At 46.6% G+C, this 13,779-nt stretch overlaps 4 protein-coding genes across 6 annotated transcripts in view; 1 reads left to right on the top strand and 3 right to left on the bottom strand.

Annotated features, from left to right (window-relative positions):
- Positions 1 to 324: 324 nt before the first annotated feature.
- Positions 325 to 6,028, top strand: si:ch73-41e3.7 (uncharacterized protein LOC572312 homolog). The gene is made up of 3 exons (XM_041889021.2): positions 325 to 1,402; positions 4,709 to 5,512; positions 5,602 to 6,028. Exons 2-3 carry the CDS (start codon positions 4,710 to 4,712, stop codon positions 5,831 to 5,833), a joined length of 1,035 nt encoding a protein of 344 aa, XP_041744955.1. The 5' UTR covers positions 325 to 1,402; position 4,709; the 3' UTR covers positions 5,834 to 6,028.
- Positions 2,178 to 3,621, bottom strand: LOC123491694. The gene is made up of 2 exons (XM_045223346.1): positions 3,113 to 3,621; positions 2,178 to 3,074 (listed from the first exon to the last, which is right to left on the bottom strand). The coding sequence occupies exons 1-2, from the start codon at positions 3,449 to 3,451 to the stop codon at positions 2,178 to 2,180; spliced, it is 1,236 nt and encodes a 411-aa protein (XP_045079281.1). The 5' UTR covers positions 3,452 to 3,621.
- Positions 6,029 to 7,307: 1,279 nt separating the features above from the next.
- On the bottom strand, positions 7,308 to 10,255 carry txnl4b (thioredoxin-like 4B). 3 transcript variants are annotated; one of them, XM_041889023.2, is made up of 3 exons: positions 8,967 to 10,255; positions 8,432 to 8,583; positions 7,308 to 8,240 (listed from the first exon to the last, which is right to left on the bottom strand). In XM_041889023.2, the coding sequence occupies exons 1-3, from the start codon at positions 9,096 to 9,098 to the stop codon at positions 8,075 to 8,077; spliced, it is 450 nt and encodes a 149-aa protein (XP_041744957.1). In that variant the 5' UTR covers positions 9,099 to 10,255; the 3' UTR covers positions 7,308 to 8,074. The 3 variants fall into 3 exon arrangements, with proteins under 3 accessions (XP_041744957.1, XP_041744959.1, XP_041744960.1); XM_041889025.1 differs by having other exon boundaries at positions 8,432 to 8,625; positions 8,967 to 9,056; XM_041889026.1 differs by having other exon boundaries at positions 8,432 to 8,603; positions 8,967 to 9,056.
- Positions 10,256 to 10,634: 379 nt separating this feature from the next.
- pros1 (protein S) overlaps positions 10,635 to 13,779 on the bottom strand; it is a gene marked incomplete at its 5' end in the record, with an annotated part of 34,068 nt that continues 30,923 nt past the window's right edge. Inside the window, 3 exon segments of the mRNA XM_045223204.1 lie at positions 10,635 to 10,938; positions 11,989 to 12,211; positions 12,300 to 12,436. Coding sequence (XP_045079139.1) covers positions 10,745 to 10,938; positions 11,989 to 12,211; positions 12,300 to 12,436 — 554 coding nt within the window.

Here is a 13,779-nt window from a genome sequence, read left to right as displayed (position 1 = left end):
GAGCTGCTGATTAGGGCCTGGTCCAGAGTAAGCAGAACGTCCAGAGCTGCTGATTAGGGCCTGGTCCAGAGTAAGCAGAACGTCCAGAGCTGCTGATTAGGGCCTGGTCCAGAGGGCCTGGTCCGGAGTAAGCAGAACGTCCAGAGCTGCTGATTAGGGCCTGGTCCAGAGTAAGCAGAACGTCCAGAGCTGCTGATTAGTGCCTGGTCCAGAGTAAGCAGAACGTCCAGAGCTGCTGATTAGGGCCTGGTCCGGAGTCAGCAGAACGTCCAGAGCTGCTGATTAGGGCCTGGTCCGGAGTAAACAGAACGTCCAGAGCTGCTGATTAGGGCCTGGTCCAGAGGGCCTGGTCCGGAGTAAGCAGAACGTCCAGAGCTGCTGATTAGGGCCTGGTCCAGAGTAAACAGAACGTCCAGAGCTGCTGATTAGGGCCTGGTCCAGAGGGCCTGGTCCGGAGTAAGCAGAACGTCCAGAGCTGCTGACTCGTTGAAGTTGAAGTTGTCGTCCAAATCGAGGTTAGTGATCGCTGATCTGATGTCCAGAAGATGTTTTCAGTCATAGGAAATGATGGTGGAGACATTATGACCAGGCGTTAGTATTTATTCCGGTAGTGGAAAAACTTGCCTCTTATCAACCACATCCTTGACCTTGTCCCTAACCTCTGACCTCGGACCCTGTGTTGCTGCAGATGCACCAGAGGACCAACCCCCTGTATGACGGCAGGGTCACTGAGGGAGACAGACAAATAGACGGATCAGCACAGTGAAAAGGTCCTTTGGATACAAGCCACCAACCGTCATCACAGACATGACGCTCACAGCACCCGGCAGATATAGAGACAAGATCTAGCAACCATGATACTGTGAAAATAGGATATATTCTCCAGACAACTCATATACTTCATAATACATTCATGGTGAAACGATTGCCAATGTGGGGATAAAGCTGATAGCCCTGAAATGGCCATAGCATATTGCTCAACAATACATGCACTATACTTTCATACATATTGCCAGCAATAAAGAGTGTGAATTAAATGTACAATAAAATTAAAAAATTAAAATAAAAGCATCTCTGTGTGGTTGAAGCTTGTCATCTCGAAGTTAAAAATGTATTAAAAAAATATGTATTAGATTTCATGATATATATCTCGTGACTGATTGTGTCACGCCGCAGTTCCATACCACCTTGACCTATAGATGGGGGTTGGGGAGATACATCGTCGCTATTCGTTTGTAGCTTCCATCTGTCAAAGCATCATCGGAGTTAGTCATTACTAATATTCAATCGAGAGTAAAGTAACGTTTAGTGCCTTCTTTGCGGTTTTTGGACACAGCTGATCGCCAGAACGCATACAGCGCCTATTTTAGGCTAACAAGTGACAACGCGTCACTTTCGCCAGGTATGTTTTGGTGAAGAGGGATGCTATTAGCCAATAGCCATGATGATAGTATGTTTTGGTGAAAGTATGTTTTGGTGAAGAGGGATGCTATTAGCCAATAGCCATGATGATAGTATGTTTTGGTGAAGAGGGATGCTATTAGCCAATAGCCATGATGATAGTATGTTTTGGTGAAGAGGGATGCTATTAGCCAATAGCCATGATGATAGTATGTTTTGGTGAGGAGGGATGCTATTAGCCAATAGCCATGATGATAGTATGTTTTGGTGAGGAGGGATGCTATTAGCCAATAGCCATGATGATAGTATGTTTTGGTGAAGAGGGATGCTATTAGCCAATAGCCATGATGATAGTATGTTTTGGTGAGGAGGGATGCTATTAGCCAATAGCCATGATGATAGTATGTTTTGGTGAGGAGGGATGCTATTAGCCAATAGCCATGATGATAGTATGTTTTGGTGAGGAGGGATGCTATTAGCCAATAGCCATGATGATAAAGAGGAGGGATGCTATTAGTCAATAGCCATGATGATAAAGAGGAGGGATGCTATTAGTCAATAGCCATGATGATAGTATGTTTTGGTGAAGAGGGATGCTATTAGCCAATAGCCATGATGATAAAGAGGAGGGATGCTATTAGCCAATAGCCATGATGATAGTATGTTTTGGTGAAGAGGGATGCTATTAGCCAATAGCCATGATGATATCATGGTATGTTTTGGTGAAGAGGGATGCTATTAGCCAATAGCCATGATGATAAAGAGGAGGGATGCTATTAGCCAATAGCCATGATGATAAAGAGGAGGGATGCTATTAGCCAATAGCCATGATGATAGTATGTTTTGGTGAGGAGGGATGCTATTAGCCAATAGCCATGATGATAGTATGTTTTGGTGAGGAGGGATGCTATTAGCCAATAGCCATGATGATAGTATGTTTTGGTGAGGAGGGATGCTATTAGCCAATAGCCATGATGATAGTATGTTTTGGTGATGGTGAAGAGGGATGCTATTAGCCAATAGCCATGATGATAGTATGTTTTGGTGAAGAGGGATGCTATTAGCCAATAGCCATGATGATAGTATGTTTTGGTGAGGAGGGATGCTATTAGCCAATAGCCATGATGATAGTATGTTTTGGTGAGGAGGGATGCTATTAGCCAATAGCCATGATGATAGTATGTTTTGGTGAGGAGGGATGCTATTAGCCAATAGCCATGATGATAGTATGTTTTGGTGAGGAGGGATGCTATTAGCCAATAGCCATGATGATAGTATGTTTTGGTGAGGAGGGATGCTATTAGCCAATAGCCATGATGATAGTATGTTTTGGTGAGGAGGGATGCTATTAGCCAATAGCCATGATGATAGTATGTTTTGGTGAGGAGGGATGCTATTAGCCAATAGCCATGATGATAGTATGTTTTGGTGAGGAGGGATGCTATTAGCCAATAGCCATGATGATAGTATGTTTTGGTGAGGAGGGATGCTATTAGCCAATAGCCATGATGATAGTATGTTTTGGTGAGGAGGGATGCTATTAGCCAATAGCCATGATGATAGTATGTTTTGGTGAGGAGGGATGCTATTAGCCAATAGCCATGATGATAGTATGTTTTGGTGAGGAGGGATGCTATTAGCCAATAGCCATGATGATAGTATGTTTTGGTGAGGAGGGATGCTATTAGCCAATAGCCATGATGATAAAGAGGAGGGATGCTATTAGCCAATAGCCATGATGATAGTATGTTTTGGTGAGGAGGGATGCTATTAGCCAATAGCCATGATGATAGTATGTTTTGGTGAGGAGGGATGCTATTAGCCAATAGCCATGATGATAGTATGTTTTGGTGAGGAGGGATGCTATTAGCCAATAGCCATGATGATAAATGAACGTCTGAACGGACTGACAAATCCAATGCAAAATAAATCCTAGTATAAAATACATGGCAATGCAAACCATTTTACCTTTATTGATTAGAATAGGATTGACACCCTTGATAAAGACGAGCAAAAATGACTGTATAAATGTGCTTATGGAGAATCTCATGGAGAAGCCCTCTTCAATTCAAAACACGGGGTTTCAATGGGTTTGAAGTCCGGAGACTGAGATGGCCATTGCGATATTTTAATTTTGTGGCCAGTTAACCATTTCTTTGTGGATTTTGATGTGTGCTTGGGGTCATTGTCTTGCTGGAAGATCCACTTGAGGCCACGTTTCAGCCTCCTGGCAGAGGCAACCAGGTTTTGGGCTAAAATGTCCTGTTACTTGGTAGAGTTCATGATACTGTTGACCTTAACAAGGGCCCCAGGACCAGTGGAAGCAAAACAGCCCCATAACATCAAAGATCCACCACCATATTTTACAGTTATTTCCTGCTCATGCATCCTTATTTCGACACCAAACCCACCACCGGTGTGCCTGGCCAAAGAGCACCGGTTCCAATCCAAGTGCCAGTGCTGTATAGCGAACTCCAGGCGTTTACATTAGCCGGATGACATGAACATAGAGCTCTTTGGCTACGCACACCAGTGGAGCAATTGTATTAGCATAAAATAATATAATTACCCACAAAAAATGTAGCATACAATATAGCTCAGTATTTGTATTATTTTTATACAGTCGTTTTTGCTCATCTTTATCAAAGGGTGTCAATAATTTGGGACCCCACTATCTATTACATGAAATGTAAAATGATCCCTGACTACAAATAATGATGTGCTTGCTTACTCAGTACTCCTAGCCTAGGAGGCTAACAGGATCAGATAGCCTCCTGGGCTAGAGGCTAACGGGATCAGATAGCCTCCTAGGCTAGAGGCTAACGGGATCAGATAGCCTCCTGGGCTAGAGGCTAACGGGATCAGATAGCCTCCTAGGCTAGAGGCTAACGGGATCAGATAGCCTCCTAGGCTAGAGGCTAACGGGATCAGATAGCCTCCTAGGCTAGAGGCTAACGGGATCAGATAGCCTCCTAGGCTAGAGGCTAACGGGATCAGATAGCCTCCTAGGCTAGAGGCTAACGGGATCAGATAGCCTCCTAGGCTAGAGGCTAACGGGATCAGATAGCCTCCTAGGCTAGAGGCTAACGGGATCAGATAGCCTCCTAGGCTAGAGGCTAACGGGATCAGATAGCCTCCTAGGCTAGAGGCTAACGGGATCAGATAGCCTCCTAGGCTAGAGGCTAACGGGATCAGATAGCCTCCTAGGCTAGAGGCTAACGGGATCAGATAGCCTCCTAGGCTAGAGGCTAACGGGATCAGATAGCTCCCCCCTGTGTTTACCATCTCCCTTTCTGCTTTGCACCAGGATGGAGTTAATGGTGGACACCGCTAAGACCCAGGGTCAGACCCAGAGCCAGCGGGGTCAGGCTGTGTCCCCTCCCTCAGTCTTCCCGTATCGCTTCACCTCGGACGGGTGTCTGTGTCACCGGGTCACCCAGGAGCCCTTCTCGTTCCGGTTCCAGCGGGGCTGTGACCCGGACGCCACCCAGAGGGAGGACCAGGCGTTGTGTCTTCACGTCACCCAACACGTTCACTCTCTCCTGGAGGAGCAGCTGCACCTCACCAGGCTCTACCTCCCACCTCCAGCAGAGCCCAAGGGGCATGGGGACCACAGGGTCTCCTTCAGCCCCCAGCGAGGAGCCCCCAGCCAGGGCTACGTCTACCTATCCCCTGGGGCCCTGGAGAGCCCTGCCACCCTGCTGCTGGTGGTCCAGGACCGGGGAACGATGCGCTGTGGCCTGTGGAGCTGGAGGGCTGCTGCCAGCGAGGGGCTGGAGAGAGGCAGCATGATGCCCTACGTGAGGAGGGCCCTGGAGGAAGGCAGCTCTGTCCTCCTGATGAACCCCAACCAGGGAGGAGGTGTCGGGGAGACCCCGGAGGAGCACGTGCACCGCGTCTGGGACCTCCTAGTGTCGCGCTGCGTCTCCCGGCGTGTCGTCGTGGTAGCGCACGGTTACGGAGGCCTGGCGTTCGTGGACCTGCTGTGCCGACGCCCGCAGCAAGTGGTGAGGCAGGTGTGGGCGGCGGCCTTCCTGGACTCCTCCCACAGCCTGTGGCACCAGCCATTGGACGCGGAGGGCCGGGAGTGGCTGAAGACACGCTCCAGGAGGTGGGTTGATGTCTTTTATATAACCAGGGAAGTAATTGACAATATATTATCTTTGACATTGCACATTCCATAACCCATTTGTCTTTTAGGTGGGTGCTGAGCTCCAAGCCCCTGAACCAGCCGGTGGGGTCGCTGAAAGCAGGATGCCCTCAGATGTCAGCTGGGACGCAGAGCCACGAGGCGGCTCCAGCTGTCTGCATGGAGTCTGTGTTCAGGTTCTTCTCCAAAACACTGAGTCCTAAAGCACCCACCAGCTTTAGTATGGTGACCCGCAGCAGGAGCACCGTGGGCCAGATCAGACCTCACACCGGGCCGCCCTGACAGCACCAGTGAAGTACAGGAGCACCGTGGGCCAGATCAGACCTCACACCGGGCCGCCCTGACAGCACCAGTGAAGTACAGGAGCACCGTGGGACAGATCAGACCTCACACCGGGCCGCTCTGACATTTACATTTAAGTCATTTAGCAGACGCTCTTATCCAGAGCGACTTACAGGAGCAATTAGGGTTAAGTGCCTTGCTCAAGGGCACATCGACAGATTTTTCACCTAGTCGGCTCGGGGATTAGAACCAGCGACCTTTCGGTTACTGGCACAACGCTCTTAACCACTAAAGCTACCTGGCGCCCTGACAGCACCAGTGAAGTACAAAGGGGCACGTTTGGAATTGAGGATTTATCTTGTGGCCTTTTGCTCAGTAAGTGTCTAATTCATGCTAATACATTTTTCTGGACACTGGATGAAGTCGGACTAAATATTTTTGTTTCATTTTGTTAAGGACACCCCAGGAACGGACGTGTCCACAGCAGATTGTGGATAAATACTTTTTTTCATCTTTCTATCTGTAAAATGGCACATTTTTCCAAATAAAAATGTTATCTAGAATAAAAGAATGTACAGCATATCAACAATTCCCTCTGGGCAAGTCTGGAGAATATATCGAAAGGTCACCACACAACACAGATGAATATATCTAAGGGTCACCACACAACACAGTGAATGAATATGAATATATCGAAGGGTCACCACACAACACAGTGAATGACTATATCTAAGGGTCACCACACAACACAGTGAATGAATATATCTAAGGGTCACCACACAACACAGTGAATGAATATATCTAAGGGTCACCACACAACACAGTGAATGAATATATCTAAGGGTCACCACACAACACAGTGAATGAATATATCTAAGGGTCACCACACAACACAGTGAATGAATATATCTAAGGGTCACCACACAACACAGTGAATGAATATATCTAAGGGTCACCACACAACACAGTGAATGAATATATCTAAGGGTCACCACACAACACAGTGAATGAATATATCTAAGGGTCACCACACAACACAGTGAATGAATATATCTAAGGGTCACCACACAACACAGTGAATGAATATATCTAAGGGTCACCACACAACACAGTGAATGAATATATCTAAGGGTCACCACACAACACAGTGAATGAATATATCGAAAGGTCACCACACAACACAGGGAATGCAAAATGCTTCAGAAACGGAGAATAATGAGTTGGTGTGGGAAGTCTGACTTTCTGGAAACGTCAGGTAACGAGAAGTTCACTGAATGAATACTTACCAAACGCCAAAAGCCTGTTTAGACCCAATCACCATCTCTTCAAAGGAAGTTACTAAATGTTGTCCAGTTTGTAACATTCTCTATGAAATGGGCTTTTACGTGATTGATGCATGTCCATTTTAAAGTGGTTAAAATTCATGAAAATGTTGATGACTGCAGTATGATAAACTAAAGAAAATATCCATTCATCAAGTTTGACATTTTTGTTTACTTTTTGAAAATACTCATATTAAATGGACCAAAATACCAACAGATCTCCAAATTGATGCAAGTCATTCAGCCTGTGGTGCCTGGGATTATATAATACAAGGATCTCCAGCACTGTGAATGGTCTTATTACTTTTATGTAGCTAACAATTTAGCAGATAATGATTTCTTGTTGGTCCTCGATAGAGATCAAACCAACATTATTTGAAGCGACACATTTATTAACAAAAGTTCAAAAAAGGTTCAGACCTTCTCACCAGACATACATTAGGCTCAGCATTCACACTATGAGGCAACAAGAACCGTCAGCTCCAAGCTGTAAATGGGTCTTCATTGTAAGAAATAAAAGGACGTTGTCCACCCTGACATGTATCCGTCTCATATAGAGATCTATTTCCCTAGGGAAATATCAACGTCAAGTTACGGACAGTTTCAACAAACAGTACATCAGTATGAATGGTCAAGTGAGATGGCGCCAGCTGCAGTGGGGTCTCTAGATAAGGTCAATACCACAATTGTCCAGGCCGGGCCAATCCGTTCTGTGCTCGTCAGACGGTTTCTTTTCACATGAATTCTCGGCAGCTTGAGCGCTCCAACCGTGCTGTCGGCCGCCCGACGAGATCTGCAGCCAGGGTGCTTGTAACCGCGCTGAAGGGTGGGGAATCGTGGTGAAATCTAAAAACTAGATCCCGTGGTAGAGCAGGTCGTGATGGGGCTAGATCCTGTGGTAGAGCAGGTCGTGATGGGGCTAGATCCCGTGGTAGAGCAGGTCGTACTTGGGGATGTTCTGAGGGTCGATGGGACTCTGGACGATCATCTTCCCTCTCATAGCTCCTCTGTAGATCACCTCGATCAGATCCACGAAGTCCTGCTTGGTCTTAAAACTGCCCACAAACTTGGTGTGATCTGGAGACCTGTGTGGGGACAAGGGACAACAGTGTTTTAGCTATAAGCCTACAAAGGGGAATTGTAGTACCCATGACTGATTATCCACTGAAGGGGAGTGTTACAGCTCACTGAAACCAGCCTGTGGTATTCTAGCGCCCGAGTCCTGCGTAGGCTATCTTCCTTCTCCTCATGTCAACACTAACATGCCACCACTCACCCATAATCAACCTTCATGTGTTGTCCGTTGAAGAAGAAGACGGTAGATGGGATGTAGCTGATGTCGAAGTATCTCGTGTAGATGGGGGCTGAGTCCACATCCACGATGTAGATAGAAGCCATGTTACTCAGGTCGTGGGACGTTTTGGACAGCTGGCAAAAGAATGACAACACTGGCATTCCGATTCAGACAGACTGAAACGTTGCAAAAAAGTAATTGACAGTGTTGGTGTAAATGCTACTAACAACTGACATGCCCGTCTTGCATCAATGTTTACTGGCCACAATATTGCAGTAGTTAGTTGGTAGAGCTAGCTACCCAGCTAGCATGCTAGCGACACATGCTAACGTTAGCTACTTACAATCTCATCAAGCTGCAGCTAGCATGCTAGCGACACATGCTAACGTTAGCTACTTACAATCTCATCAAGCTGCAGCTAGCATGCTAGCGACGACACATGCTAACGTTAGCTACTTACAATTTCATCAAACTGCAGCTAGCATGCTAGCGACACATGCTAACGTTAGCTACTTACAATCTCATCAAGCTGCAGGCAGACCGAGTCTTCGTCTCTCCCGAACCGAAGAACTAAAACCTTTTCAGCGACGGTTTTTATTACCTCGTCTATGTCCTTTTTGCATGACAATTTGGGCAAAAACAAACTCATTTTGTTAGCTGCTGGCTAGCATTGTGTAGCAGTTTGACGAAGGTATGCTGTGTAACACCATAAAACGTCCGCCAGAAACAGTGAGCGAATAGCCCGAACAGCCGCTAGTGTCCGCTGCTTCATTCCTGTCGTTTGAGCCAGTATGTTAATAATTGTCGCTTTAAACTTTTGTTTCAAGTTAATACTGCACTTTATTAGTATGTTCGTATGTAGTATGATTAGTACATTTAGTAAGCAGTAGGCTAGAAAGATTTCAGACACAATCACAGTTTTACGTACCAAAGCAGGCATGCTTTGGATCACTTTTGTTAAAAATAAACACACACAAAACACTCAATCCATCAACAAAAAACAACTACATTTAACTTATATATTAATGTGAGCTTGTTTTTATATACACTCAACCATTGGGGTGTCTCTGAAGAAAGGGAGAGAGACGAGACACAAAAGAGAGAACCAAAAATCACCCTGCATGTGGTCCATATCTATCCAGCCATCTATCTATCTACTCTACATATATAACAGAACCATCTATCCCAGGTCAATCCACTGTATCAGAACCTTCCTCTACATATATAACAGAACCATCTACCCCGGGTCAATCCACTGTATCAGAACCTTCCTCTACATATATAACAGAACCATCTATCCCAGGTCAATCCACTGTATCAGAACCTTCCTCTACATATATAACAGAACCATCTACCCCGGGTCAATCCACTGTATCAGAACCTTCCTCTACATATATAACAGAAACATCTACCCCAGGTCAATCCACTGTATCAGAACCTTCCTCTACATATATAACATAACCATCTACCCCAGGTCAATCCACTGTATCAGAACCTTCCTCTACATATATAACAGAACCATCTACCCCAGGTCAATCCACTGTATCAGAACCTTCCAGAGCTCTGCTGTTTCACTACATGTCTATGGAACTCCTGGCATCAGAACAAGTGTCAAAGCTAGATCAGACAGTGTCAAAGTAACAGACCCAGGTGCTTTTTAAAGGAAATACAAACCATGGTGGGGTGATGGTGAGGGGGTGACATGTCCAATAAAAACAGTCTAACCACGAGTGCAGGAAACTAAATAAACAGAAATGACTGCATTGTGCAAGTCCACCCACCATCTTTCCCTCCCTCCCTTCCCCTCCTCCCTCCATCTCCCCCCCTCCCTCCCTTCCTTCCTTCCTTCCTTCCTTCCTTCCTTCCTTCCTTCCCTCCCTTCCCCTCCTCCCTCCATCTCCCCCCCCTCCCCCTCCCTTCCTTCCTTCCTTCCTTCCTTCCTTCCCCCTCCCTCCCTCCCTCCCTCCATCTCCCCCCCTCCTTCCCTCCCCCTCCCCCCTCCCTTCCTTCCTTCCTTCCTTCCTTCCTTCCTTCCTTCCTTCCTTCCTTCCTTCCTTCCTTCCTTCCTTCCTTCCTCCCTCCCTCCCTCCCTCCCTCCCTTCCCCTCCTCCTTTCCCTCCCTCCCTTCCTTCCTTCCTTCCTTCCTTCCCTCCCTCCCTCCCTTCCCCTCCTCCTTTCCCTCCCTCCTTCCTTTCTTCCCTCCCTCCCTCCCTCCAATCATTAGTTATAGGATCATATACACAGATTTGGCCTCAGGACAGAGATGTGCGGTGATTGGTCGACCTGGCTGTGAGGTCACTTCCTGTAGGGTGAGTGGTGGGGGTCGTCAGAGTGTGTCTTGGGGGGCGAGACAGGGGGGCAGGAGTGGGACTTAATGCTGTTGTGTTTACTGACTGCCTCGTCGAAGTCTAACAGCCGACCGTTGATGTTGACGTCCAGACAGCCGTGGTAGTAGGCTGACACTGGGGTGGAGGAGGCTGGGATAGTATCTGGAGACGGACGGACGGAGGGAGGGAGGGAGGGAGGGAGGAAGGGAGGGAGGGAGGGAAGGAGGGAGGGAGGAGGGAGGGAGGAAGGAAGGAAGGAAGGAAGGGAGGGAGGGAGGGAGGAGGGAGAGAGGGAGGGAAAGGGGGAGGGAGGGAGGGAGAGATTAAATACCCCCCAAACACTTCATCAATGAAATCTGAATAAATGATGAAATATGGACTACGTTAGTCAGTCGGTCAGTTTCACCAACCTGGTAGTCCTCCTATGGTTAGTTAGCTACTAGTTAGTTAGTTTGGTAGTAAGTAACTAGCTAGTTACCTGGTAGTCCTCCTATGGTTAGTTAGCTACTAGTTAGTTAGTTTGGTAGTAAGTAACTAGCTAGTTACCTGGTAGTCCTCCTATGGTTAGTTAGCTACTAGTTAGTTAGTTTGGTAGTAAGTAACTAGCTAGTTACCTGGTAGTCCTCCTATGGTTAGTTAGCTACTAGTTAGTTAGTTTGGTAGTAAGTAACTAACTACTTACCTGGTAGTCCTCCTATGGTTAGTTAGCTACTAGTTAGTTAGTTTGGTAGTAAGTAACTAGCTAGTTACCTGGTAGTCCTCCTATGCATGTCCTGAACGGCAGAATCATGGTGGTTAGTTAGCTACTAGTTAGTTAGTAAGTAACTAGCTAGTTACCTGGCAGTCCTCCTATGCATGTCCTGAATGGCAGAATCATTTACATTTCAGTCATTTAGCGGACGCTCTTATCCAGAGCGACTTACAGGAGCAATTAGGGTTAAGTGCCTTGCTTAAGGGCACATCGACAGATTTTTCACCTAGTCGGCTTGGGGATTAGAACCAGCGACCTTTCGGTTACTGGCACAACGCTCTTAACCACTAAGCTACCTGCCGCCCAATCATGGTGGTTAGTTAGCTACTAGTTAGTTAGTTTGATAGTAAGTAACTAGCTAGTTACCTGGCAGTCCTCCTATGCATGTCCTGAACGGCAGAATCATGGTGGTTAGTCAGCTACTAGTTAGTTAGTTTGGTAGTAAGTAACTAGCTAGTTACCTGGCAGTCCTCCTATGCATGTGCTGACAGAGTGTGTCATCATTGTGGCGTTGAGTCGATCCAGCGCCCCGTCAGGGAGGCTGTAGGACCATGTGGAGGAGTTAGCGATGATCTCCAGGGTAGTGGGGGTGACAGTCAGCTCTACAGACAGACGGTCAGGGTAACACAACATCAACGACTGTAGCACCGCCACGGACACCCCATCCAGGAACACCTGCAGGTGCTGGAGAAAGGAGGAGGGGATGTGAGTGTGTGTGCGCGTGCGTGCGTGCGTGCGTGCGTGCGCGCGTGGGGATCGTTGCTGAACTCACAGCATCGTCAGGTCTTTGCGTAACCACGGCGACAGACAGGGGGACGGTATCGTTGACGACCAGAGCGAAGAGAACTCCTGTGCTGCTGGACGGACGGATACTTATCTTCAGATCAACCCTCCAGCTCCCCGACTCACCTATACACACACACACACACACACACACACACACACACACACACACACACACACACACACACACACACAGTTAGAAACAGAAGCACCAAAGACAGCCTTAGTAAACAGAGGTCTATGTAAACCCCCTCCTATTTCCCAATCATCTGGAGAATCACTGTTGTAGTAGAATATAGTCCACTGTTGTAGTATATTAACTGCTATTACTCACTGTAGTCTACGTTGAAGTGAGCCAGTATAGTGTACACTACTCACTGTAGTCTACGTTGAAGTGAGCCAGTATAGTGTACACTACTCACTGTAGTCTACGTTGAAGTGAGCCAGTATAGTGTACACTACTCACTGTAGTCTATGTTGAAGTGAGCCAGTATAGTGTACACTACTCACTGTAGTCTACGTTGAAGTGAGCCAGTATAGTGTACACTACTCACTGTAGTCTACGTTGAAGTGAGCCAGTATAGTGTACACTACTCACTGTAGTCTATGTTGAAGTGAGCCAGTATAGTGTACACTACTCACTGTAGTCTACGTTGAAGTGAGCCAGTATAGTCTATGTTGAAGTGAGCCAGTATAGTGTACACTACTCACTGTAGTCTATGTTGAAGTGAGCCAGTATAGTGTACACTACTCACTGTAGTCTATGCTGAAGTGAGCCAGTATAGTCTATGTTGAAGTGAGCCAGTATAGTGTACACTACTCACTGTAGTCTATGTTGAAGTGAGCCAGTATAGTGCACACTACTCACTGTAGTCTACGTTGAAGTGAGCCAGTATAGTCTATGTTGAAGTGAGCCAGTATAGTGTACACTACTCACTGTAGTCTATGTTGAAGTGAGCCAGTATAGTGCACACTACTCACTGTAGTCTATGTTGAAGTGAGCCAGTATAGTGTACACTACTCACTGTAGTCTATGTTGAAGTGAGCCAGTATAGTGCACACTACTCACTGTAGTCTACGTTGAAGTGAGCCAGTATAGTCTATGTTGAAGTGAGCCAGTATAGTGTACACTACTCACTGTAGTCTATGTTGAAGTGAGCCAGTATAGTGCACACTACTCACTGTAGTCTACGTTGAAGTGAGCCAGTATAGTCTATGTTGAAGTGAGCCAGTATAGTGTACACTACTCACTGTAGTCTATGTTGAAGTGAGCCAGTATAGTGCACACTACTCACTGTAGTCTATGTTGAAGTGAGCCAGTATAGTGTACACTACTCACTGTAGTCTATGTTGAAGTGAGCCAGTATAGTGCACACTACTCACTGTAGTCTACGTTGAAGTGAGCCAGTATAGTCTATGTTGAAGTGAGCCAGTATAGTGTACACTACTCACTGTAGTCTATGTTGAAG

Source organism: Coregonus clupeaformis, chromosome 10, assembly GCF_020615455.1.
Source record: "Coregonus clupeaformis isolate EN_2021a chromosome 10, ASM2061545v1, whole genome shotgun sequence".
NCBI classification, from domain to species: domain Eukaryota; kingdom Metazoa; phylum Chordata; class Actinopteri; order Salmoniformes; family Salmonidae; genus Coregonus; species Coregonus clupeaformis.
The sequence above is the reverse complement of the archived record's forward strand: the minus strand, read 5'-3'. Positions and strand labels throughout refer to the sequence as shown.